The 26,780-nt window shown below is 39.8% G+C and overlaps 1 protein-coding gene across 1 annotated transcript; it reads right to left on the bottom strand.

Annotated features, from left to right (window-relative positions):
• Positions 1 to 584: 584 nt before the first annotated feature.
• On the bottom strand, positions 585 to 26,537 carry LOC126354859 (major centromere autoantigen B-like). Its single transcript, XM_050004848.1, has 2 exons — positions 26,239 to 26,537; positions 585 to 916 (listed from the first exon to the last, which is right to left on the bottom strand). The coding sequence occupies exons 1-2, from the start codon at positions 26,486 to 26,488 to the stop codon at positions 660 to 662; spliced, it is 507 nt and encodes a 168-aa protein (XP_049860805.1). The 5' UTR covers positions 26,489 to 26,537; the 3' UTR covers positions 585 to 659.
• Between the last annotated feature and the right edge of the window lie 243 nt (positions 26,538 to 26,780).

The following is a 26,780-nucleotide window of genomic DNA, read 5'->3' as shown; positions in this document are numbered from 1 at the left end:
CAGGTTGAGATTTATTGGGAGAGTCCTTAGAAAATGTAGCCCATCAACAAAGGAGGTGGCTTACAAAACACTCGTTCGACCTATACTTGAGTATTGCTCATCAGAGTGGGATTCGTACCAGGTCGGGTTGACAGAGTAGATAGAGAAGATCCAAAGAAAAGCGGCGCATTTCGTCACAGGGTTATTTGGTAAGCATGATAGCGTTACGGAGATGTTTAGCAAACTCAAGTGGCAGACTCTGCAAGAGAGGCGCTCTGCATCGCGGTGTAGCTTGCTGTCTAGGTTTCAAGAGGTTGCGTTTCTGGATGAGGTATCGAATATATTGCTTCCCCCTACTTATACCTCCCGAGGAGATCACGAATGTAAAATTAGAGAGATTCGAGCACGCATGGAGGCTTTCCGGCAGTCGTTCTCTGGAACAGAAAAGGGAGGTAATGACAGTGGCACATAATGTGCCCTCTGCCACACACCGTTGGGTGGCTTGTGGAGTATAAATTGTAGATGCAGATGTAGATGTAGACTTGTACACTTGTACACAGAAAAAATATAAATACACAGTGCTGCCATCATGAACTCTGAACCCATACTGTCAAACAGTTTATTTTCTATTATACTGACAGATCACATGTAACAATAGCCAGCACAGACAAACAGAGAAGCTAGGCTGGCGGTGCCTCTCCTTCAGCCTTTTGGTCCTCCTCCTGTGGAGTGGCAGCTGCCGCCTCCGGACCATCTCCTGCCTCGGAGCTCGGTTCTGTTGCCGGAGCCGTGTCTGCGGCAGGGGCAGGGGCTGGGGCTGCCTCCTGCTCCATTCCTGCAGGCACCTCTGCAGCCAGCACTCCACCTTCCTCTGGTGCAGCTGCTGCACCGTCTTCTGCAGCCGTGCCTTCGTCTGTGGCTGCGCCCTCCTCTGCACCTTGACCCAGCAAATGCTCATTTGTTAATGGCAAGTCATTTTTGCAAAATGATATCATGTGAAAGAAAGCCTTACACACAAACATACCAGCTGCCAGATGATTTAACATCTACATGTACATGGATACTCTGCAAATCCCATTTAAGTGTCTGGCAGAGGGTTTATCGAACACATTTTACAGCAGACAGCATATTTTCAGGAGCCACCCCTCCTCCCTCCCACAAGTTGTCAATTGAAGATCACAGGGAGGAAAAAGAGGGAAAAGTCATTTTATGATCTATTTGTGTAGCTTTATTTCTGTACATTATATTGCACAAATGCTTTAAAGATGAAAGAGGTCACTCACAAAACTTGTTGACTGGTTTAATACACATGTACCAGGGAATAAGGAGGGAAGTTCAGCATATTCTGGAAAAAAGGGAGTACTACATCATACTAACAGTGAATTTTTTTATTTATTTGTAATTGGGTAACCTACACCTCGTTAAACAGGCACTCCGGCTGCTGAGGGCAGAGATGATGTTCTTGTATGTGTGAGTTGTGCTTGTGTGTGTGTTCTGCTTTAGAAGGAAGCCTTCTGGCCATGTGACATTCACCGGCTTTATTTCTTCACTGATGGTCCTAAGTGTCAACATACTGCATTGTGATACTGGCTGAAAAAAATGGGGGGGGGGGGGGGGGGGAGGGGGGGGGTGAGAAGTTCAACACTGATAACTGTAAATGATGTAGCCAACAGATGCACAGTTGCATTTCATAGTTCTTTACTTTCAGTGTTCACTCCCCCCCCCCCCCTGCCCCCCAATATTACACAGTTATGTGGCCAGTTAACTATTGGCAAATTTTGCTAAGCCTCATTAATAGGTCACAGGCAAACATCAGCATACTGGTACAATGGTTTACTCTTGAATATCTATGAGCAGTAAAAACTTAACCACACAATTCACAGTTCTTGCAGAATAACACAGTACATATTGAACAGATACTGACATTGTTTTAACAAACAGCGTAATTGGGTTACACTTCTTTTGCAGTTAAGTTGATGCATTGTTGTTGACCTAACCAGCATGGGTTTCTCACTTGAAAATCGGCAATGGACTGCCTGTCTCGGGACCAAAAATTAGGCCTTTATATATTATCACAATAATGGATACAGGAACTATACATTGTTTGATGTTTAAGTTACAGAAATTACAATTAAAACTTAACTCATTAAATTAAGTGAATACATTGAAAAATTGGTTCTTTGTTAACAGTTTCTTCTACCACGAGGGTTAAGCTGAATTATTTGTTTAAATGATGAAATTAACAGATATAGTTATACAAACAATAATTTTGATGAAACTGGTTATTGCTTTGGAATTAATTAAGAGATGGCTTTGCTAATATGTTTTTTCAATAGAGCCAAATATATACTTAAAGAATGCCAGTGTTTTGTCTTCCAAATGTTTAAAATTATTACAGAATTTATGTTTGTTTATAAGTCAACAATAGAATTTAAGTTACAAAACAATTTCTGATTTCACACTATAACAAAAGTTATTAACTAGGAATAGTCAAAATAAATTAGGAAATTGATGGCATACACAAAACTAAGCACGAAACTAGATCTGGTGTTATATTCTTTAAAACTGAAGGCCAACCTTTCTCTTTTATGAAAATGCAGATTATACTCATGTAAGTGAATGGAAATTAGTTAAATGTGAAAAGACAAATTTAAGGAGGCAGATGGCAAACAAGAGATAAAAAAAAGATCCCAGATTGCTTCATCACAGCTGGAATCATAAATGTGTTGCAGACTATATCTATTGCTTGACTTGGCTCGGCACCTCCTCTACATGGTGAGTAGTAATCTGTCCTTTTCATAATATTGTCACTATTAAATGATAAAGTTAGTAACAGGGTAAAATAATTGACAGCCAGAAAGGTCGCCTTGTTTATATTCATCAGAATAAGTGGGTTTTAAAATTTCTTTCATAATCTAACTATGCATAAAGAATGGAATTTGCTTAAAAATAAAACGTACAAGTTCAGTGATTGGCTGAACCTCTGTAGAAATTCTGACAGGTCTTGTCACCAGACTAACGTCCTGAGAATGAGAGAATTGTAAGGTTTGGTTTTTAAGTGCTATGCTCATGAAAAATCATGACAGTACAAATACAGTTAAGTAACAGCTAATGAAAGGTTCCCTAAAATAATGACAGTGCAAGATGTGACCACATTTTAGAATGATGTAATGTGCTTATGATGTTAGTTCAGTTGGTATCTATGGCTGAAGAACAGATGCTGGTTTTACTGTTGTATTCCACCACGTATTAGATGACTGTAAAACAAAAATGACACTGATTAGTAGATTCTATAGAGATTATGTGAAAGAGCTTGCTCCCTTTCTAGCAAGAGATCACTAGGTCAACGAAGTGTACTTAGCGGCTGGGGGGGGGGGGGGGGGGGGGAGATAAAACCAGGTCACCCTTGCTTTCAAGATGGGTTGTAGGACAGATGCATATAATTGTAGGCCTATACACTGATAGCAATCTGTTGTGTAATTGTGGAACATGTTGTATGTTTACATATTTTGACAATTTTGGAGCACCTCTTCTATAACAACAAACATGGATTATGAAAACAGAGATGTTGCATAACTCAGCTGACTCCATTTGATCAACATACCAGAGAACAGTACACATTGGCTTCCAGGTTGATGCCATGTTTCTTGATTGTAAGAAGGTAGTTGAAACAGTTTTGCACTATCATTTAGTGAAATAATATGAGGTTACTGAACACTGGACAAGATTTGTCACTGCATTCAGGATTTCTTCACAGACAGAACTCAAGACATTGATCTTATTGGAACAAAATCAGTAGATGCGATTGGATTTGTCAGCCATATCAGCAAATTGGGCTATGTGATTATTGCTGAGATGGAAGATATAACATATTGTTCAGTGATTTGCTTTTCGTTTTTGAATTCAGAAAAGAGTGACAGGGTAAAAATGAAATTGGATACTACTGATGGTAAACATCCACAATCAATGACAACAGTTAAATATTGTTCCAATCTACATTTGATAGAGGCCAGCTAAGACGTCCAACAGAAGTGGTTACTGAAAAAATGATAGATAAAGTCCAAAACATGATTCTTCCTGACTGATGGATGGAAATGAACTGAATAGCAGAGCTCCTGTGCATGTCAACAAGAATGTTACCTAATATTCTATGTGGTTGATGAAGAAAAACATTTGCGTGGGCCTTTCAGTTTTGACAGCAAAGGCATTTCATACTGCCTTAGGGAGATACAGCGATTGTTTGGTTATTTTTTTTTAAATTATGTATTAAAACCTCTGGTCACACAAGTGATATAATTAATGGTTTCAACTTATTACCAAATCATCATCAGATGATTTTTAAAAACTGATTTTGTGATGCTTTCAGCTGACATTCTCTTTGTCTGATGTACAATCGTACAATTTTGACCACAGGTCATTTTCAAGAATCTAAAACAGAAGCAGTATACATTGGACAGAGTTTTAAAAGAACAAAAAGATGTGAAAAATGGAAAATTCCTAGACAGCTATTTATGTCATGCAGCAAAGCATTGTAGCACCATAGAATGAATAAGTATTGCTATTCTTATTGATAAATATGAAAGATCATACAACCATAAATCAGATTACGAAAGATTTTACTCAATTTTCATGGTTTTCAGTATTGGTTCATTACAGTTTTGTGGTTGGACCTTTGTAAGAACTATTAAAAATGACATGCTCACACAATGATAGAACAAATATTTACAAGTTTTTAAAAGAAATTACATACAATCATATTTACACCAACAATGAACTGTAGTCAAATATAATAAATAACAAAGACTTGCATAGATTAATTAATGAATTTCTGTAAAATAATTATAATCTTCCTATGTAAATAAATTAAAAACATCAACCTTATATATAAGAGATCTGGAACAATTGTGCAAATGGAACTTGCTCCTAAAATAATGAAAAACTATTTCTAATTTGTTTTATATGAATTACAAGCAGCCATAGAAGCAAAGCCATACATGGCATAATATTCCATTAAAGAATTGACCTTAAAGTAATTTATAACTCTGCTAGCATATTTTGGGATATGACTTGTTCCTGTGTTAAATTCATAACTGATACTAATGTATCCAGTACATAATGCTTCCATTTTAGATACCTCAAAATGGCCTAAGGACAAAATTGTGCAACTGTACATCATATTAAGAGAATGTCAGCTTTAGACATCATGAAATAATTTTAAAAATTCATTGCAGCTGGTGATTCTGTCACATTGAACATCAGATGAATTGTTTGAAAAATAAAAGAAAGGGTGTAGTAAAATCCTAACAAACTAAATTACATACCAAATTTAGTTCTATAGACAACCACACACACTGCAGTACATTATGCAACAGTTGTAAAGGGTTTGAGAGGCACTCACAAAGGAAACATACCTGTGCTCTGACAGCTGGAACTGAAAGCTACAATTGACTGCATAATGATATAAGAGAGGTAATTTTAAAATATAGATTGTGAATATTTTAATCATGTGCTTCTGGTTTAAGAATTACCATTTTAGATAGTCAACTATAGCCTTCATTTCCAACAATCAGAGTGCAGATATGTTTACATTTGAGTGCTTCTGTGTGCATCTGCAGTTGACAATTTATTATATTAAAAACAAAGATTCCAAGACTTACCAAGCGGGAAAGCGCCGGCAGACAGGCACATGAACAAAACACACAAACACACACACAGAATTACGAGCTTTCGCAACTGGCAGTTGCTTCGTCAGGAAAGAGGGAAGGAGAGGGAAAAATGAAAGGATGTGGGTTTTAAGGGAGAGGGTAAGGAGTCACGTGTGCGAGTGTACACCTGTCCTTTTTTTCCCCTAAGGGAAGTATTTCCGCTCCCGGGATTGGAATGACTCCTTACCCTCTCCCTTAAAACCCACATCCTTTCATTTTTCCCTCTCCTTCCCTCTTTCCTGACGAAGCAACTGCCAGTTGCAAAAGCTCGTAATTCTGTGTGTGTGTTTGTGTGTTTTGTTCATGTGCCTGTCTGCCGGCGCTTTCCCGCTTGGTAAGTCTTGGAATCTTTGTTTTTAATATATTTTTCCCATGTGGAAGTTTCTTTCTATTTTATTTACATTGACAATTTATTATGTAACATATTACAGCGCATATAGTTGACTGTAGAACTTAATATGGCCTGTAATTTCATTTGCTAGTATTTTACTTCTCCTTTTCTTTCTTTTTGAATAGACCTTCTGATGATGACTTGATAATAAGTTGAGAGTGTTAATTTTGCGACCTGAGGCTCAAACATAAAATTTAAAAAAAAGTCAGCTTTCACACTGTGATCTGAGCAATATAAGCAGAGTTGCAGAGTTCTGAAGGACTTTTGCATCAAGTTGACAACACTAATGACACTTGAATTCATCATTATACCCAGAAGTGAAGCAAAAATTTAAAAAAAGGAGTTGCTTCCAGTGAATCTTTTCCAAAGAGGACAAAAAACATCCTATTGGTTGGAAAAGTTATGGCAGTGATGTTTTAAGTGCAAAGTGTCTGATAATCACATAATCTATAGAAAAAGCAGAAGGAGAATATTGGTTGACACCACTACAGTGAGATATTGACGAGTAATTTAAGTCAACACAATCTCACTTGCCAAATTAGGAACTGCTGTTTCACCATGACAATGGACCAGAATATTCATCCGGAGTTGTCGCTTCAAAACTGCATGAATTGTTGCCACTTGTGCCATATTTGGCTGACCTGTCTCCATGCATGGTTTTCACCCATAGCTCCCTCCTTATCTGTGTTAAGTGCAATTGTCAAGTCATTCTAAGATTAGAACAAGATTATACACTAAAAATATCAGCTGGATTGGGTTGCTGATGTTAGATGCGAAGTTTAGGACAGAAAGACAATGAAAAGTGATTAATCATAAAAATTTCACTAGGTTTTGTCCCCACCAACCACATCAGACAGACATTGAAAAGATAAATTAATCTAAAAATGAAATTGCACAAAAGTGTTTTACCGTTCTGCACAACTTTATCATTTCAAGTATCATCGTGTGTTTTGTTTATTTTTCTGCATGTTCTTTTTTCTAGCTCATCTAGTTTATCATTCCATCTTGCTGAACCCCCTTCTTTCACTGCATCATTTTCTTCTTTCCTCAGCCTTACCCCTGCAGTTTCAACTTTTACTGTCTTTGCACACAACAACAGTTCCCCTGCCTCTTTCCTTCTCTCTTGTTTTTCCTCCTTTTCTTATTAGTTGTACCTTGTTTTATGTCCTTCTGTTCATGTTTTCTGAACACCCTTACCACATCTAGAAAGCGTTACCCTTACCCTACTCGCTGTACCAAAAAGACCTCCTGTGCTTCTCTTTGTCTCCAAACACCCATCTTTCCACAAGGCATCTCTTCTTCCTCCTCAAGACACCTGCAGTTCTCACACTTTTAATTGCCTTAATATCACTCCTAAATCAACATAATAAAATAAGGGACATCAGAGCCCGCACGGAAAGATATAGGTGTTCGTTTTTCCATGTGCTGTATGAGATTGGAATCAGTGAGAATTGTGAAGGTGGTTTGATGAACCTTCTGCCAGGCATTTAAATGTGATTTGCAGATTATCCATGTAGATGTAGGGGTAGAAATCCTTTTAGTAGCCAGATGCTGTCTACACTCTCATTCTCTTTGGCATCCATCCATGTCAGTGTGTGCCACAATGCAGTGTAATTTAGAACATAAATGATGTAAAACAATACTAACAGACATAAAGGTGATATAGAGGGAATCTCAAGGAACAAATTGTGGACAGCATCATTCATCTGGTGGAAATGTCATCCAATGAGATGCTAAAGAGCATTGGCAGCAAGTGTGTGTTATTGTGACAGGCATTAACATGTGCAATACCATTTCCACCCTGAATGCTGTCAGGCTCCTTACAAGTAGTTTCAGTTGCAATCCACCAGCGTGTAACTGTTGCTGAAGAGGTCGCCTAGCAACAAGTGTTAGTCCCTGTAACTTTGACATTCTGTAGCATTATTCTATGCTGTTACTATACAGAGGTTCCTGTCCTCAATGTTTTCCTAAAGACAGTTTTTATAACCCTTCAAAATTTGACAGTATCATCCTGTTGTAATGTACCAGAATGAGACAACACGTTAAGAACAGATCATCAGGTCAACCAAAATCTGTTATATCTTGACAGATTTTCATATACAACTCCTATGTTTTATAGCTTCAATGTTTTGTATTTGCATTGTTTATACAAAACAAACAGTTTGGGTTGTAATTAGTTAACTCTCTTTGTAATTTCAATAACGCTGTGTGAATGCAGCACTGTAAAGATCTTTGTAGTTGCTAAGTAATGTAAACAAACACAGTTATAGACATATTTCGAATACTCATGTAAAAGTAATAATTGTATCAAATAAGACAGCACAAGATTACAGTAAAATATGCTACAAATATTTACTTTTGGTAATATTGTAGTAATTAATGTTTTTATGTAAACCATTGTATGTACAAATAAGACCTCATATTTACAAAAGTTAACTAGTGAAAGTCTATTAAAATATTATCACTTACGAAAGTCCATACAAAACGCATTAGTTAGTTAGTTATCTACGTGCTCCATTGATCAATAGCACAGAAAAACCGTTATGATGAGGAACGTGTCATATGCACAAGAAATGTGCACAGGAAACAAATTTTTTTTTCTTTCTTTCCTTTCTTTTTTTGTTTACATTATAGTGTTATACCTAAATATTTCTATTATCTATCCCGTTCCCTTAAATGGCATAAAATGCATATATTATATCTCCTTATTTATTTATTCATTTTCAAGAATTCATCTATGGTATAGGAGGAGTTGTCAAGGAGGTATGATTTCAGTTTGTTTTTGAAATTATTACTACTGTCTGTCAGACATTTTATTTCATCTGGTAATTTATCAAAAAGTTTTATAGCAACATATTTTACCCCTTTCTGTGCCAAAGATAGGTTAAGTAACATTTACCAATCAGCTATCCAAAAGTGTAAAACCTTAATTGTAATTTGTAAAATGTCCTCGAATAAAATACGTATGTTTTGACATTCATTATTATAAAGTTATATAAGAAGTGTGGTGGAAGCTACAAGACAGGCAATATTGTAACAGATTTTGTGGTCTCACAACTGTTATGTGATGCTAGACATTTGTAATATATGTTTAATGTTTTAAAGTTACATCCTGTATTTTGAACAAGTAATTTTGTAGTTACTGCATCTCAAATTGCATGACAATGTGAGGATAACCACTACAAGCAACATTTTTAATGGAGAAACTTTAAATTTATTGAATTTTACCATCAACTATTTAATGGGTAACAAGCTAAGTATTGAAGTGTGCCAATTTAACCTGGTAGCATTTCACAGATATACCTCCCTACATCAATAATAAAATCTCAGACATGACGTAAAGCAGCATAAAGCAGTTAGGAGATTGCAAAACTCCCAAGAATGACCATAGTACAATAGAGAAGAGGGTTATCAATTATGGGATGAGAAGGAATGTTAAAAGAACCTGTTGGTAAGCTTTTTTTTTAATAGAAGATTCAAGGCACCATTTCATTAAAATCTAGGAGGAATCAAGTACCTAGAGGTGACATTTTATTTCAAAGTATACGTATGTAGAGTGCAGTCTGCAAGGCAAACAATGTCTTCTAACAAGTAATGAAGCTTTTAAAGGACTGATAAAGGAAATAAAGGGAATAGGCACCCTGTTCGTTGGTTAGGCGTTTTCTGGAGTACTCTGCATAGGATTCACACCACAATAGGTCCATATCTGATTTCAGTTCCTGAATATGTACATGAGGGTGGCACCTTTTTTATAAAAAAAATATTATTTTTCTTGGACTTCCCCTCACTTAGGTTCCATTCCCAATAAAATTGAGCTGTGTGAAATTAGGGATTACTGGGATATGTAGGAAAGGTGCACACACACTTTTAAGACTAGAAATTCCAGAAAAGACTTGTCAACTTTGCAGAATATTTCTTTTGCAAGATTGATTCACTCTCTATCTGATATAGGCAGACTATTTACATCTATTTCTATAATTGAATATGCTTTCATTTCACAGATCATATTGGCCACTGATGGAACAGGTCAGTGACCCCAACACAGGTAGAGAGGGGGAAGAACAATCTAAGCTGTTCTTCTTTGTGACATAAACTGGACTGATTCAATACTCTTTCACTTTCAGGGGAATGTAGCAGTCATAGCAAGTACAATGTCTCTGTATTCTATTTATTTGTGGGATATAGATTAATGTTTATTTTATTTTATTTTTTAAATCACCTACCAGAAGCATGCTAAATATATACAATTAAATATATACATGATTACAAAACAACAGTAGTTATATATGCTGGGTGGTTATAATTAAAATGCAACTATTTACAGAAGTCCAGTGTAGCACTGTAATTATCGTATGGCAGTGAAACACAATGGATATACTAATCTGTTAACTGCTAATGTGCAATCAATTTACAATGGAAGAAAATTAGTTCCAGTTGTGGCCACCAGTTGGAAACTTGGCACTGTGAATATAAGAAGGATGTGTAGAAATGTTTCCATATGTAATGGATTAGGGACAGAACGAAGGCAGAAAAGATCAAAGAAGTGAGAAAAGCTTAATATTGATTTTATTATTAACTGCTGCTTACACAACTTGCTCACTGTGAGCATCAGAGATATCAACAAGATGCTGCATCCATAACATGATGTGGTCAACATTTCCTTGCAGGAGTTGTGGTGGAATCTGAGCAAAGTGCTTGAGCATATTGACGTTTGAATCATGTAGAAAGAACCAAAAGTCATTTGGATTCAGATCAGGTGAACTCAACGTGAAAGGTAGCATTAACCAGACTTTCATTGGATGAGCAACATGAGGTGTTGCCCCATCTTTGCATGAAAACAGTTGTTTCCAGACAGATGTGCACTTCAAAAGCAAGAAATACAGTTGTATGATGAGGCCTCAATAACATGCAAACATCACAGATCACCACACAGGCCCTCTGGAGGAATTCTCTTCAAAGACAAATGGAGTGAGAATAAAGGTGCTTGTGAATGCACACCACACAGTCACATTCGGTAAGTGCAATGGCTCTTCATGCACAACATGTGGTTTAACGGTACCTCATATTCCACTGTTCTGTGTATACACTGCACACTGTAGTGTAAAATGTGTCTTGAATTCCACAGAATATTGCCCAACCACATGTCATCAGCTTGATCCATGCAAGAAACCGAAGAGAAAATTTGGAACTTTGCTGCATATCATGAGGTCTCACTTGCTGCACCATGTGGATCTTATACAGGAACCAGTGTAAAACAGACTGCAAAAAATTCTGTACTGTTAACCAAAGGATGTACAATTCTCATGACATTGCATGGCCACTAGCACAACTAGGACATGCACTACACAGTCAGCTGGAGCAACAGCAATCTCATCAATAACTTTCACTGGGATCTACTTTTACAAGTACATCTACATACATAAACCACAAGCCACCATATATTGTATGGTGAAGGGTACTTGTATCCCTACTAGTTATTTCCTTTTCTGCTCCATTCACAAATAGAGTGATGGGAAAAATGGCTATCTGTATTCCTCCATATCTCTCTAATCTTGTCTTTGTGGTTCTTAACTGAAATGTACCTTGGTGGAATGTACATTGGTGGAAGTAGAATTCCTCTGCAGTCAGCCTCAAATGCTGATTCTCTAAATTTTCTCAATAGTGCTCTTTGAAAAGAACATTCCCTTGCCTCCAGTATTTCCCATTTGAGTTCCTGAAGGCTCTTTGGAATCTTTGCATGTTGTTCAAACCTATTGGTAACAAATCTAGTGGCTCGCCTCTAAATTGCTTATTTGTCTTCCTTTATTCTGACATGGTGTAGATCCCAAACACTTGAGCCATGCTCAAACAACAGGTTGCACTAGCATCCTATATGCAGTTTCCCTTACAGGCTAACAACACTTTCCTAATATTCTCCCAACAAACCAAAGACAACCATTTGTCTTCCCTACAATCATACTTACATGCTCATTCCATTCCATATTGCTTTGTAACATTATGCCAGGTGCCACAACCATGCTCATCTGCATTTTCAAATTTTATTTTTGTCTTCTTTATTTAATGACATCAGGCCTCTCCTCAGAACTTCTGTTCAGCAATACTCTCTCAATGCAGGTCTAATTTGGGTCTTTGGTCGATTCCACAGTGCCAGGACTTGTAGGTGATGACATCTCTGTCAGCAAAAGATTCAAGTCCTGGAAGGGAAGCGTTTTCACAGCGGACAATAGCGAGTGTAAACCACCCACTGGCAGCTGCTCCAGTGGTGACATCAAGTGAGAAATTAACTCGACAACCACAGAAGAATATAGGTCCATTGAGAATAACAGATTGTGCGGTGCCATTTATGCCAAGTTTATTTTCAAGACTACTAATATGTTTATAGACAGGCATGCGGTGGCGGTGTTGATGATACACACGTCGATGAGGCATAGTGCTTCAATGCTGTTGCAAATAGAGCTCGTAGCAGAATGATTCCACTGGTGTGCACTGCCCACTTATATAGAGAATGGGTGACCTTGGTTACATAACGTGCTGATAACAGACTTAGACTCAGTGCACACCAGTGGGAGACCATTATAGCGTACACACACTGTAGTCTCACTGACAGCGCGTGTCTGCTGTCTCACTGACAGCACGCATCTGCTGTCTCACTGACAGCACGCATCTGCTGGTGCACCGACCTAGCGCCGAGCCAGGCAGGTTGCGTAACCGGCTGGCTATGTGCTCAGCGGGCAGTGCGGCACCATGTTTTTGAATTTTTTCAAACTGTTGCATCCTTGAGCTCCCGATTACCAGATGTACATCTACTGGTTCTCGGCTGATGCTATGGATCACCCTTTATTAATAATTATAGTACAAAGTAATGTCATCAGTTAATTTCTCCTGTTCACACAAAACAGTTTCACTAACAGCACATAGTCTTTCTTCTTGATAGTCATACTGTTCATGCACATTATAGATTGTCAAATTACAGTTTGGCTTTCATACCACCATACAAACAATGTACAGTGCCAGATTAGCACCTGGTGGCCAAAATTGGAACTAATTTTTTTTTCCAGTGTGAAACTGTTCCACATTAACATATTTGTATATCTACCAAGTTTTGCTGCCATATAATAATTACAGTTCACGCTTGCCCTCTGGAGTAGCTGCACCTTAATTATACTCACCTGGAAAATAGATTAAAAACAAAAAAAGGTTAATAATATGAAGGAATTGGTCAAATCTACATTCAGATAACAATTCTCCAAAACTGAGCCACACCTAGGGCATTGGTTATGGCAACCAACAAACCTTGTTGTGAGCATGAAAGTGGACAGAGAAGGCATTGACACATAAGGCATTCTGTTTGTGTCAGCCACATTTGCATTTGCTCTTCGCTGATGTGGAGCCCCATGTCAAAAGCAATGACTTAGCCCAACTAATACCAGTTCTTACTTGGTTAAGGGTCCTCCAAACACCACAGTCCTCATTATAACCATCTGGAAGATATTCACATGCAGCTCTGTAGTAAAGTCTGCATGCTTAGATTTTAACAATGGTAGTTTTGCCTTATGTGTATGTAGTTCCAAAGTGTTTGACATCTAGAGGAAATTCTTCCTCAGTTACAGCCTAAGTTGAGACTGTTGAAGGCTAAATGTAGGGTGTGCTTCAATGTTGTTAACCTTCAGTTGTTCTTGATTGGCATTAACTTCTTGGCAAGCACTTGGAGGAACAGTTCCATCAAGACAGTATATCTTCCTATCAGTGAGTTTTAGACACATGGCAATTGACCTGCAAGCTTCGTTCAAGGCAGGGTCAACAGACTTGGCACTAGTTGACCTGTACCACACAGGGGACAGATATTCTGCAGCAGAGTAGCAATGCTGTGGTTATAAGAACTTGTAATTTTGCACCCCAATTTAGCTTCCTCATGATATTATTTCTGGCACTGACTTTATGGTTTATATTAGAGTAATGTGTTCTAGAAGTGGGGAAGTGATCCAACATTATCCCTATGCACTTTGGGGTGAAAGCATGTGCAAAAGGATTCATTCCAGAAGAAATGCAATTTTGGCAAAGCCTCTCTATTCCTGAGATGGATGGAGCCTGCACAATTCCTTTGTTGACCTTGAAAACAATCAGAAAACCTGCAATTCTATAGCAAGGCTAACATCAAGCTGGTAAGTTTGGAGTCCTTCATGAGTGCAAAGATCTTGTGTCACAGTAAGTGGTGATTCACTACAGCACATGTTGATGGCTTGGTTACAGTTGCATGAGATAACTGGAAGTAAATGCTGTCTGTCAGACAAATATTAATTCTTTTCTTTATAATCTGCAGGTGTATAAATTAACTCAGCATCAGATAGCATCAATTAACTGTATGAGAATTGATGATTTACTGTGAAAAGACACAAATTACAACACAAGATGTGGGAAATTATGTATCAAAATCAGAACCTTTGCACTGTAGAAGTTGGTGGTGGGTGATCTCTATGCTGGTGTAGTTGTGATGAGGAGCTGGGCTGTTGTTTGGATCTTGACTGATGGTTGATCACAGGAGGAAACATCATTATTAATCAGAAGTTTTTTTCTGAACCAATGACAACAGTTGTGGAGACGCTCAGTGATGGTAACTCCCTCCAAGACATGTGCTGAAGACAGCAAGTGTGAAGGCACTGATGCAAGCAGGCAGTCCACAGCTTGCAGTAAAGCCAGAAACTCATTGGGAATGCTGGAATGAGGTGCACCTGGACATGGAATCCACTGTGAACATCACATAGGAAGACAGCTCTCAGCTGTAGTGCCCACAAGTGAATGCAGGCAGTGGCAGTGAGTCCTCTGCATTGCCATCGCCTTGGGCAGCTATCTTCCTCGATATGAGGCTGAGAGTGGTCCAGGGGTGGCCCACCAGCTGCAAGGGCCTAAATCTGCAGCATCAGATTCAGAGCCAGCAGCAGGCCCACAGTTAGTAGACGCCAGGTCTTGTGGTGGCAGCTTGTAGAAACATGTCAACTCATAGACCAGCATTGATCTCCACTTGTGGCTTGTGGCTCCAGACTGCATCCATCTAACTAAAAAAAGGGATCTTTACACTTGACTGGTGCACACTTGTTTTGCCAAAGCATCCATTCTTGTCCCAAAGCCCCAACAGAGCCTATAGCATTGTCGTGAAGTAATCAGGCCATGCATGGCAACAGTTCTGTCTTTGTGCTGTGTCGTCATTATTACAGTGGCATCACTCACCTGGCCCGCAATGTGATAATTGGTCAGTGTCATAGTGGCAGTTCTTGTATTGACAAGAAGTCCCTGACATAACTACATTTGGCCAGCTACAGCCTGGCTTGCTCCCATGGCCTCTTGCCAAAGCTGTGGCAGCATTGTTATTGTATTCAGCAGTGCTGGTAAATAGTGGTGGCATTACATAACTCCACCCTCCTGTAGATGCGATCCCCACATCTTAGCTCATGGTAATTCTGGAAAGACTCAGCATACATCCTACAAACTGATAACTGTGTACAGTAATGTTTCCTTACAAGTACCCAGCTTAAATCATAAGGTTCATTGGCTGTACACTTAAATGGCATTCGTCCACTGGCTTTTATGAATATTTATCCCACCATATGACCACTTACAGACTAGCACAGTAATATTACCAGATTATTTACTCTGCATTATCTAATAACTACTTACAGGAAACAAATTCTCTCAATGAATTCCTTACAGTTATCAAAGCAATGTCCATACCAAATTTCACCTAATTATTCCATATCAGCTATGGGTAATCCAGCCCACTAGCAACAGTCTACTGGCAACTGATGTACTGAAGATTCAGTCAGGTCGACAGTTCTCTGCCTAACATAGGTGAAGGCTGAGCACAGCAGAGGCAGAGCTAGCAAGATGCCCAGTATTGTTACATTCATGGTTACAACTGTATGATACTGTTTACTCAGTATTATTGTACTTGTTGAAACAACTACTCTACAGAAAACTGTCCCTCTCATGTAGCTGTAAGTTTGTCAATGGAATGGATAAGATAGGGTCCCAGGATATTTACGATGTAGGTCTGATTCTGGGTTAGGAGCAATTCCAGCTATCTACCCAGCCAGTACAATGAAGACTGTGTCATATTTATAGTGGTGACCTCAGTAATGATATGATAGCTAGAAAATGAAATGTTGACTTCATAATGTTGCAAGTTATACCATTAATCAACAGTTCACTTCAGTGTAGCTCCAGCAGTACAGTGTCACAGAGCCTCCTTTGTTTGTACAACTTGCAGTAGTCACCTTGGAATCACACATGGAATAGATCCAGAGCACACCGGCCCTTTGTAAATAAGGACACAGCTCTAGTATGAGCCTCTCTCTTTTGCCTATGTGCATTGATCTGAACCACTTGAGCCAAAAATATCATCACCCACTTCCTTTGGCAGCAATAGAGCTCATCCACTGACATTAACACGTACCTTTCACCCACACAGTAAAATCTGCACCACCAAAATGATCGTGTTTGACAATGCTGGACGTACTCTCAGAAAGAGGTGGGAACACATGACCCACATAGGAACATTGTCAAACCTGAGCATTTGCTGGTCCAGGTGTTATTGTGTGACGAAGTGTAATTTTGTATGGGCATTATGACCTCCAAATTGTTGATGATGGCACACTCATCTGTCAGTGTTATTTTGACACTTTAGTTGTGAAGAAGCAAGTAGGGTATTTTTATTTCCCCTCCTGTTTTCCTATCTGTCTCCTTAAAATTTATTTTTTCGATGTCTGACTAATGACCATTAACATACAAGAGTATAATTTGCATTTCCATAAAAGAGAAAGGTTGGCCTTCAGTTTTAAAGAATATACCACCAGATATAATGCTGTGCTTAGTTTTATGTATGTAATTGGTTTTCTAATTTATTTTGACTATTACTAGTTAGTATCTTTTGTTATAGGGTGAAATCAGTAATGGTTTTGTAACTTAAATTCTATTGTTGACTTACAAACAAATAGAAAGTCTGTACTAATTATAAATATTTGAAGGAACAACTAACAGTATTCTTAAAGGATCTATTTGGCTCTATTCGAAAACATGTTAGCAAAGTCAGCTCTTAATTAATTCCAAAGTAATTAACAGTTTTGTCAAAAGTATTGTGTGTGTAATGATATTTGTTACTTTCATGATTTAAACAAATAATTGGGGCTAACTCTTGTAGTAGGTGAAACTGTTAAAAAGATCCAATTTTTCGATGTATTCAGTTAATTTAATGAGTTAAGTTTTAACTGTAATTTCTATAAATTTAACTTAAACAATGTGTAGTTTCAGTATCTATTATTGTGTGGCTGAGTTTCAGACAAGAAACCTGTGTTGGTTAGATTAACAACAGTGCTTCAACTTAACTGTGAAATAAGTGTAATACAATTAGGCTGTGTGTTAAAACAATGACAGTGTCTATTCCATACATACCTTTCTATTCTTCAAGAACTGTGAACTTTGTGGTTAGGCTTTTACTGATCGTAGGTGTTCAACAGTAAACTATTGTAGCAGTATGTGGATGTTTGCCTGCAAACTATTAATGAGGCTTATCTAAAGTTAAACAGTACTGCACTGACCATATAACTGTGTAATATAGTGGGGTTGTGAACAGTGGAAGTAAAGAACTGTGAAATTCAACTGTGTACCTGTCGGCTACATTATTTTCGGTAGTCTGTACTGTCCTTCCACCCCCTATTTTTTCAGCCAGTATCACAACACAGTATGTTGACACTGAGGACCATCAGCGAAGAAGTAAAGCTGGCAAATGCCATGTAGTCCATCGCCATGTGTATCTTTTCAGTAGTCAGTAGTGCATTTGGTCCTGACTTTATTTTTAAATTTTTAAGGATGACAGTGCATGACTGCTCTGAACAGCATGCATGGAAGAGCTGAGTGGATATTTGGCACCCACACCCCCCCTCCCACCCAACTATAATCCCATTGAGCATTAGTGGGATGCATTGGGAAGAGGTGTTTCAGCATGTTCATATTCACCAGTGACCCTTAAGCAGTTGTCAACTATGCTAGTGATGCATGCTCGTGGCCAGCATGGAAGCATTTTGCAGTTCATGTATTCCCACTCATGGTGATCACACACACCATCAGGAATTACCTGTGAAAGTCACAAAATGCAGTGACTAATCATTTGATTAGAGTACAGGAGACACATCAAAGTATGGTTTATACAATTTCATTGACATAAAACATGATTTAAACATTAATGTAACTTTTTGTGAAAAGATACCTTCACATATTTATATAATAAGACAATTTATAAACTACATCCTGCTCAAATATTCAGTTCATCATTCTTGAATACTTAAACTGAGTAGTAGCATTGCTGAAGTAAAGTATCAAGCAGCTATATTTCTAGTGAATCTAGGTTCATTCTCAGAATGTTCTTGGCTTTTAGTCAGTTGTAAATTTTAATTCCCGTATACTGTGGAGTATGAGCATAGAGTTTTAAACGATGAGCAGGCAGCATAAAATTTTCTTTATTTCTTGTATTGTAAGTGTGATCAAAGCAGTTTTCCTGGAATAATTATAAATTGTTACATTAAAATTGTTATATATAGGCACTGTTAATAATTTCAGATTTTTAAATAATGAACGACACGATTTTCTTGGATGTTCAGCTCACATCTTTCTAACAGTTCTTTTCTGTAATTTCAATATGCACATCAAGTTGCTCAAATTTCCTCCCAAAAAATACTGTACCTTATAACTGACTGGAAGTAGCTAGACTATGCAATTTTTCTTGTACCATGTCAGTGGCATTAGCTAATATTTGCATTGCAAATGCAAAGATACATAGTTTGTTTAACAGATATTCAACTCTTCTATTTCAATTTAAATTCCTGTCTTGGTATAATCCTAAAAATTTCACAGAGTCCAATTCTTTTAGATTTTGATTTTTGTGATTTATTTTAATTTCCTGGGATGTTGATAAATGATCTGTTCTATTGATGATGCTGATATGAATACTTTCTGGCTCCTGTTCTTCAATTAATACAGACATTTGCAAAGAAGACCAATGGGGAATTTATATTGATTGATAGGTTTTTAATGTAGAATAGAAACGAAATTGGTCCTAGGATAGAACCTTGAAGGACACCTTGTGTAACTGTCTTGCATTTGGGAAAGTAATTTTCTGCATTTTTAGAGACAACCACTCTTTGTTTCCTATTGCACAGCTATAAAATAAGCCACTGTAAAGCACTACCCCTAATTCCATACTTGTCAAGTTTGTGGATAAGAAGTGCATAATTTACTGAGTCAAAAGCTTTTCTGAGATCAAAAATGATCCCTGCAATGACCCGTGCAACTTTATTGTTACTGTCTAATGTTGTGCTAATCTTATCCACAAACTTGTTTATTGCATCTGTAGCACTTTTTCTGTGTTGGAAGTCAAATTGAGTTTTCAAAATAATCTCATATTTTTCAATAATAGTTTGAATCTGGATGGCAGTAACTTTTTCAAATACTTTTACCAGTACTGGGAGAAGAGATATGCTGATAATTTCCCATGTCCTCTCTTGACCCATTTTTCAACAACAGTTTTACTTCTGCATACTTAAGCAGCACTGGCAAACATCCATGTTCAAAAGACTGGTTTATTATTAAAGATAGTGGGTGCCCTTTATTATTAAAGATAGGGTGCACCCTATTATTTTATGCACAAATGTGAGAACTTATGTGGGTATCCCATCCCAACACTTTTTCAGTGTTAATATAATGTTTTCTACTTCCGTTGCTGATCCTGCTTTAAATTTTGTGAAGCATTCCAACATTTGATCAAGTCTGAAGAGACCTGCTTTGCTGTCATAATCTGCAACACTGACATCTGATTTTGCTGCATTAATGAATAATTAACTGAAGCATAGTGAAATCTGAGCTGGATTCACAATAACCTTATTTTCAAGTTTGATTTTACAAATTTCATGACTAGATGCTTTAATACCTAATGCAGATTTCACAACTGACCACATTGCCTCTGGTTTATTCTCATGTCATAGAATTAAAGTAGTATTTTCCATTTGCTTTGCTCCATTGACAACTTTTCTAGAGGTTATTTTGCATTGTCTAACATATTCAACAGAGTCAGTACTTTTATTATATCTTAGTTCATTATGTAGCTGCCTTTTCTTAGCAGTGGAGATTTTTATACCTTATTTGAGTAATTTAATTTATTATGGAAAAAAGAGTATGCAGTAGTGAAGCTCTCCCTGAATGGGGAGTTCAGGTCTATGGTGAAGCACCAGGATTTTTAAAAGAAAATGTGATTTTCTCGTTAAATTTGCCTCAAAAACATTGCACACAATATATTTATAACTTTCATTATTAATGCTAATACAGCAATAGTGACAATTGCAATATTATGAAAAGGATAGATTGCTACTCACCACATAGAGAGGCATTAAGTTGCAGAAGGGCACCAGGAAAAGACTGTTATGACAGTGCCATGACATTTAACAGTGCCGCCACAACAGTACGCGCAAACAGCGATAGAGGCGCTCCGCCACTCGGCTGAGCGCGGGAGTGCCACCTAGCTATGAATAGCACTGGCCGCATGTCAACACATGGCAGTCGAATACGAGATACTGAGTTGTTACCATGTAACCAGCTATTGTTCCTAAGTGAGAGTGTTTGAATATCCTCGCAATTATTGCCGATTAAAGGTTATAACACTTTTTGGCAATGAGGATGGGATATTTTCACTGCATTGTGGATTTATGTGTTTGTGATGGGGCAGACATTGAACAGCTTATGCAAGCGCTCATTGAACAATAAACACAGATGACGGCTGCTATTCAGGCACAACAAACACAGCTGTAGGCTCAACAAACACAGCTGACGCCTGCGATTCAGGCATTGTCGATGTCGCTTACTCATCGTCTGTCTTCCTCTTCTCCGCCTCCATTCCCTAGAGGCCGCTGAACACTGGGAGGATTATGAGAAGCGTTTGCAGCAACACTTGTTTGCTTTCGGCATTGTCAATGCTCCTATGTGTAAGTCGCTATTTCTATCTTGGATTTCCCCACAGATCTATCAGCTGCTATCTCAGTTAGCCCCTCTGTGGGAACCTGCCTCTCTGTTCTTCCAAGAAATGTGTGACTTATTGTCTAACTATTACCGAAAAAACACCCACGTCGTTGACGCCCGCGTGGCATTCTACCAGTGTCATAAACAGCCCCATCAATCTTACCGAGCTTGGGCGGTGGAACTACACGGTCTGAGTAGGAAATGTCAGTTTGTCATGGACACTCATTATGAGTCGTGTGCTGATTCAATGGTTATGGATGCTATTTTATGGCTTGCTCCTGATAAGGAAATTTGGCAACGTGCCCTACAACTGCCAAACCCATCGTTGTCGGAAGTTCTAAGCATCGCTCAATCCTTTGAAGTGTCTCACTCTGCTGGCACGCAAATAGATGTGTGGTGTGATGTAGGTGCTGTACAGTCAACTTTTGACACGGACAATTTGCCTGTTTCACAGGAGAATGAAGATGTGGCAGCGGTTCACTCATGTAAACAACATTGTGTTGGGCCACAACGCTCGCAGCAAAACCAGCAACCACAGAAGCATGTTCGTTCCGCACTTCCTTCTTGACCACATTGTTTCATACAGCATGACAGGGCCGCGTGTCCAAAACATTGGACCATTTGTAATTCATGTAGGAAGAAAGGCCACATAGCTTCTGTGTGTTAGTCCACTAAAGTTCCTGTCGACGAGGATGAGGCATCGGACATGGATGTTCACTGCGTGCTTTCTCAAACAAATAAGTTGTTTGTTACTGTTCATGTTCTGGATAAAGACATCTGCATGCAAGTGGACACTGGTTCTGCAATAACTCTCATTAATTCTCGCACGTATTTGGAGTTGGGCTCCCCTCCTTTGTCTCCAGTTACGTGAAATCTGAGAACTTATAATAAACAGAAAATTCCTATCATTGGCCAGTTTGATGCTTCCACTGCCTACGAGTCTGTTGTTAGGGCCCTCAGTTTTATGTGGTGGATCATGCGGGCACTGAAAAACTGTTCGGTTATGATGCTTTCCAGTTGTTCGGGTTCTCCATTGATGATGATGTGCACCTCACATCTGAGGATATTCCGTATCAACAGCTGGATGGATTGTGTTCTGAATTTTCGTCCATGTTCTCTGCTGGTCTGGGTCGTGCCAAGGATTTTGAAGCCCACATTACTCCTTAACCTACAGCTCGCCCTATTCTCGTGGCATTGTGTGCACTTGTCAAGGCTGAGATAGACAGGTTAACAGCTTCAGGGATTCTCCTTCCTGTTACCTCCAGCGAATGGGCATCGCCAATTGTGGTGGTTTCTAAACCAAATGGGAGTCTGTGATTGTGTGGTGATTTTAAAGCTACTGTCTACGCTAAGAGCGTCATTGACACTTATCCTCTTCCTCGTCCTGAGGAATTATTTACCAAGCTCACTGGGGGCCAGTTCTTTTCCAAACTTGATTTATTGGAGGCATACCATCAGTTGCCATTGGATGCTTCTTCCAAGGAATTTCTCGTCATCAACACTCCTTGTGGGTTGTATCAGTACCAGTGGTTACCATTTGGCGTCGCTAGTGCGCCAGCCATTTTTCAGCGGTTTTTGGAACAGCTCACGGCTTCCGTTCCCAGATGCATAAACTATCTGGATGACATTGTTGTCACGGGGGCCTCCACTGAGGAGCACCTTCACAATTTGGCTGGGTTGAGGTGCAATCTGGAGAAGTCACAGTTCTTCCAACCCTCCATTGTGTATCTTGGTTTCCACTTGTCCCATGAGGGTATACGTCCTCTACGTCAGCACACTGCGGCCATTAACACTCTACCCCGGCCGTCTATGGTCGAAGAACTTCAGGCGTTTCTAGGCAAGATTGCTTATTATCACAAATTCATTCCATCCCCAGCGGCAGTAGCTCATCCTCTGCATCAGCTGTTACGCAAAAACGTTCCTTTCTGTTGGTCCGACGAATGTGAGCAGGCTTTTGTCCACCTGAGAGCAGGCTTTTGTCCACCTGAAGGCTCATTTGCAGTCAGAGCCTTGTCTTGCCACATTCCGTCCAGGTCAGCACTTGGTTCTGGCGACTGACATGTCACAGTATGGCCTAGGGGCTGTTCTCACCCATCAGTATGAGATGGGTCGGAACGACCCATCGCCTATGCTTCCAAGACCCTCAACGATGCGCAATGGCATTACTCTCAAATCAAACAGGAGGCGCTCGCTATCATTTATGCTCTAAAAAAGTTCAGCATATTTTTGTATGGTTCTAAGTTTCACCTCATCACCGACCACAATCCGCTGGTCTCTCTGTTCAGCCCATCGGCATCGCTTTCGGATAAGGCAGCTCACCGCCTGTAACATTGGGCCTTATACTTGTCTTGTTTTCACTATGAGATTCACTATTGCCCCAAAGCCCAGCACACCAATGCTGACGCATTGTTGCGATTGCCGATGGGCCCCGACCTGGTTTTCGATCATGATGAACTACTTTGTTTCCACATTGATGAGGAAGAACGTCATGCGGTCGAGAGTTTTCCACTTACAGGTTTGCAGGTCGCTTCGGCTACTGTGCGGGACCCGGTCCTGCATCAGGTGATTCGTTTTGTTCAACAGGGTTGGCCGGACAGGACCAAGGACCGGGCATCGGATCCCCTCCGCAACTACCATTCCTTGTGCCTTCGTCTGTCTGTTCATATTGATGTTGTTCTTCTGGCCACGGATGGTGCATCTCCACGGGTCATGGTGCCAGCCTCTCTTTGCAAAGATGTTCTCAAACTGTTGCATGAAGGCCATTGGGGTATTTCTCGGCCTAATTCCGTGGCCCACAGGCTCGTTTATTGGCCCGGTGTTGATTCGGACATCACTCACATGGTTGCTGCGTGTGGTCAGTGTGCTCAACAACTGACTGCACCTCGCACAATGCCCTCTCTGTGGCCTGATCTGGCGCAGTCATGGGAACGGGTGCACGCTGACTTTGCCGGCCCCTTCCGCGGCGCTTATTGGCTACTGTTGATTGACACCTTCTCGAAGTTTCCATTTGTTGTTCGATGTCCATCACCCACCACTGTGGCGACAATGCTGGCTTTGTCCAAAATCTTTGCGCTAGACAGTCTTCCATCCATGATCATCATGGACAATAGCCCTCAGTTCTCTTCGCAGGCCTTCCGTGATTTTTGTACTGGACAAGGGATTCATCATGTTACAGTACCGCCCTTCCATCCGCAATCGAATGAGGAGGTTGAACGCCTTGTCTGCACTTTCAAAAGCCAGATGAAAAAATTCCTTAGTGATATTTCCACAGATGACGCTCTGCTGCAATTTCTGAGTTCTTATCGCTTCATGCCTCTGGGTGATCGCAGCCCTGCTGAACTCTTGCATGGCCGCCAACCGTGCACTCTACTGCACCTGCTTCACCCTGTCAGGCCTTGTGCTGTGTCCCCTAGTGCGGGAAAATACTCAGTGGGTGCCGACGTATGGGCACGAGGGTATTGATCTTGCCCTAAATGGATTCCAGGGGTGGTCAAGGCTCTTCGCGGCCGCCGGCTTTGTGAAATACGTACAGACGACGGCATGGTTGTTCGCCATTATGACCAGATGCGCCCACGAGTGGTGGCCACGCTGGTGCCACCACCCCATCCTTTGCCTCCACCAGCCTGAGAAGCCAGTCCTGTCGCTGCTGCTAATCTACCATACATGTTGATGCAGCCAACAACGCTACCGCTTCCGAGTACGCCAGAACCGGCCCCAGTCTCGATGCCGCCTTCTCCGGGTCCCGTCTCGCGGGAGTACACCCCCAGGTCCACGACACCTATGGATGCTGCTCCAGAGTTTCCACCCATCATCTCGTCCAGGAGGTACGTTCCATGCACGAGCTTCCTTCCTGGACATTTTCGACCATACTCTTGTGTCTCTCCGCGGGATCTTCTTGGGGTCTCACAAGAGGCCATGGATGTCTCCGCACTGTCCATGTCTCCAAGGGAGTGAGTTTTTCTTTTTTTCAAGGTGGCAAAAATGTTGTGACAGTGCCATGACATTTAACAGTGCCGCCACCACAGTAAGCGCAAACGGCGATAGAGGCGCTCCGCAACTCACCTGAGCACGGGAGTGCCACCTAGCTACAAACTGAGCTGGCCGCATGTCACAGCATAGCAGTCGAATACGAGATACTGAGTTGTTATCATGTAACCAGCTATTGTTCCTAAGTGAGAGTGTTTGAATATCCATGCAATTATTGGTGATTAAAGGTTATAACAAAGACTGCTAAGCATTTAAGGTTTCAGATGAAAAAGTCCTCCTTAAGAAGCAGAAATCACACACACACACGCACACACACACACACACACACACACACACACACACACACACACACACACACAAAAGCACAACTGACACACACATGACCACTGTCTGCAGCTGCTGTGGTCCAACAACTAGCCACAGTGGCTGGGGACAGTGGTCACGTGTGGGTCAGTTTTGCTTTTGTGAATGTGTGTTTGTTTTCTTTTTCTGATAAAAAAGCATTTTTGTTTGAAAGCTTAAATGCTTAGCAGTCTTTTCACTCAGCCTGTGTGCACTTCTACACATTTCCTTTGTGGTGAGTATCAATCCTCCTTTTTCTAATACTAGTGTTATTCCATCCTGGTTTTTCCATTGTTTAATAGTAATAATTAAATTGCAAATGTTCAAGTTTTTGGTAATCAGCTACTTCTGATCAATGTATTGAGATAAAAAAAAGATTTTTGTGTGATGTTTCATTTTCATGCAAATGCAGGGATTGGGGGCACTGGATTGGGTGCACCATTTCTCCATTTCCTGCTGACCCCAAAATATGCACAGTTCATTTTCTTGTGGAAAGGGATGCAGGACATGGGCTGATATTAGAAGAAAACTGAAAATGGAGGAAGGTGACCAAATCCAGAGGCTAGACTGAAAAAAATCTGTGGGTGCACATTTGTTTATACATAACGTGAACATGGAATGTCTCACGCTACTAAGGGAGGTCTTAAAGTCCTCCCCTGACACACTGCAAAGCGGACTAAAGACCATTGAGTATGTATATTATAAATGCACTAACTGAAATGTTGCCATAGAAACATGAAAAATTCGTTGTAATTAATAACAACAGCAGTAATAATATACCTTCCTCTTCTCCTTCCTTGGCTTCTTCTTCTCCTTCTTCTGGAATTGGTTCTTCTCCCCTCAGTTTAGCCTCCTCAGCTGCCAGGAATGCCTCTTCATCTTCCTCTTCTTCCTCCCTTTCCCCTTCCTCCTCCTCCTCACCCTCTTCTTCTTCCTCAAATGTTTCTTCCTTTGGGGGGAAGAAGTATTCACAATCCCGGATGCCCTCTTCAGGTGTCAGGCTGAAGTAGGATGGTCCAAGAGCTGCCATGTTAAGTAGTGGTACCTTGTTAGTCGTGTCTAACTGGATTACCAGTTTCTCATTACTGGGAACAAAAGAAAAGAAGCACATTAACACCTGTACATGGGATAAGAAAGTGACATCAGTAAAGAAGATAAAAATCTCCAAATATTAAAAAAAAGCAAAGGACTACCTTAATAACCACAATTTATCAGAATATTTGGACTCTAGGATGCAAGATGTATGATGTTTGCATTAAACCAATCTTAATTTTGCAGCATACAGAAAGTTTGGAAGTGATCTGTGTAAAGCTACATAAATG

Source organism: Schistocerca gregaria, chromosome 3, assembly GCF_023897955.1.
Source record: "Schistocerca gregaria isolate iqSchGreg1 chromosome 3, iqSchGreg1.2, whole genome shotgun sequence".
Taxonomy (NCBI): Eukaryota; Metazoa; Arthropoda; class Insecta; order Orthoptera; family Acrididae; genus Schistocerca; species Schistocerca gregaria.
Note: the sequence above shows the minus strand (reverse complement) of the source record. Positions and strands in the feature narration are given on the sequence as shown.

Coding starts and splice junctions, on each gene's coding strand:
- LOC126354859 (XM_050004848.1), bottom strand. CDS start 26,488: ATGGCAGCTCTTGGACCATCCTACTTCAGCCTGACACCTGAAGAGGGC. Junction 917..26,238: donor CAAGGAAGGAGAAGAGGAAG/GTATATTATTAC, acceptor TGCTGGGTCAAG/GTGCAGAGGAGGGCGCAGCC.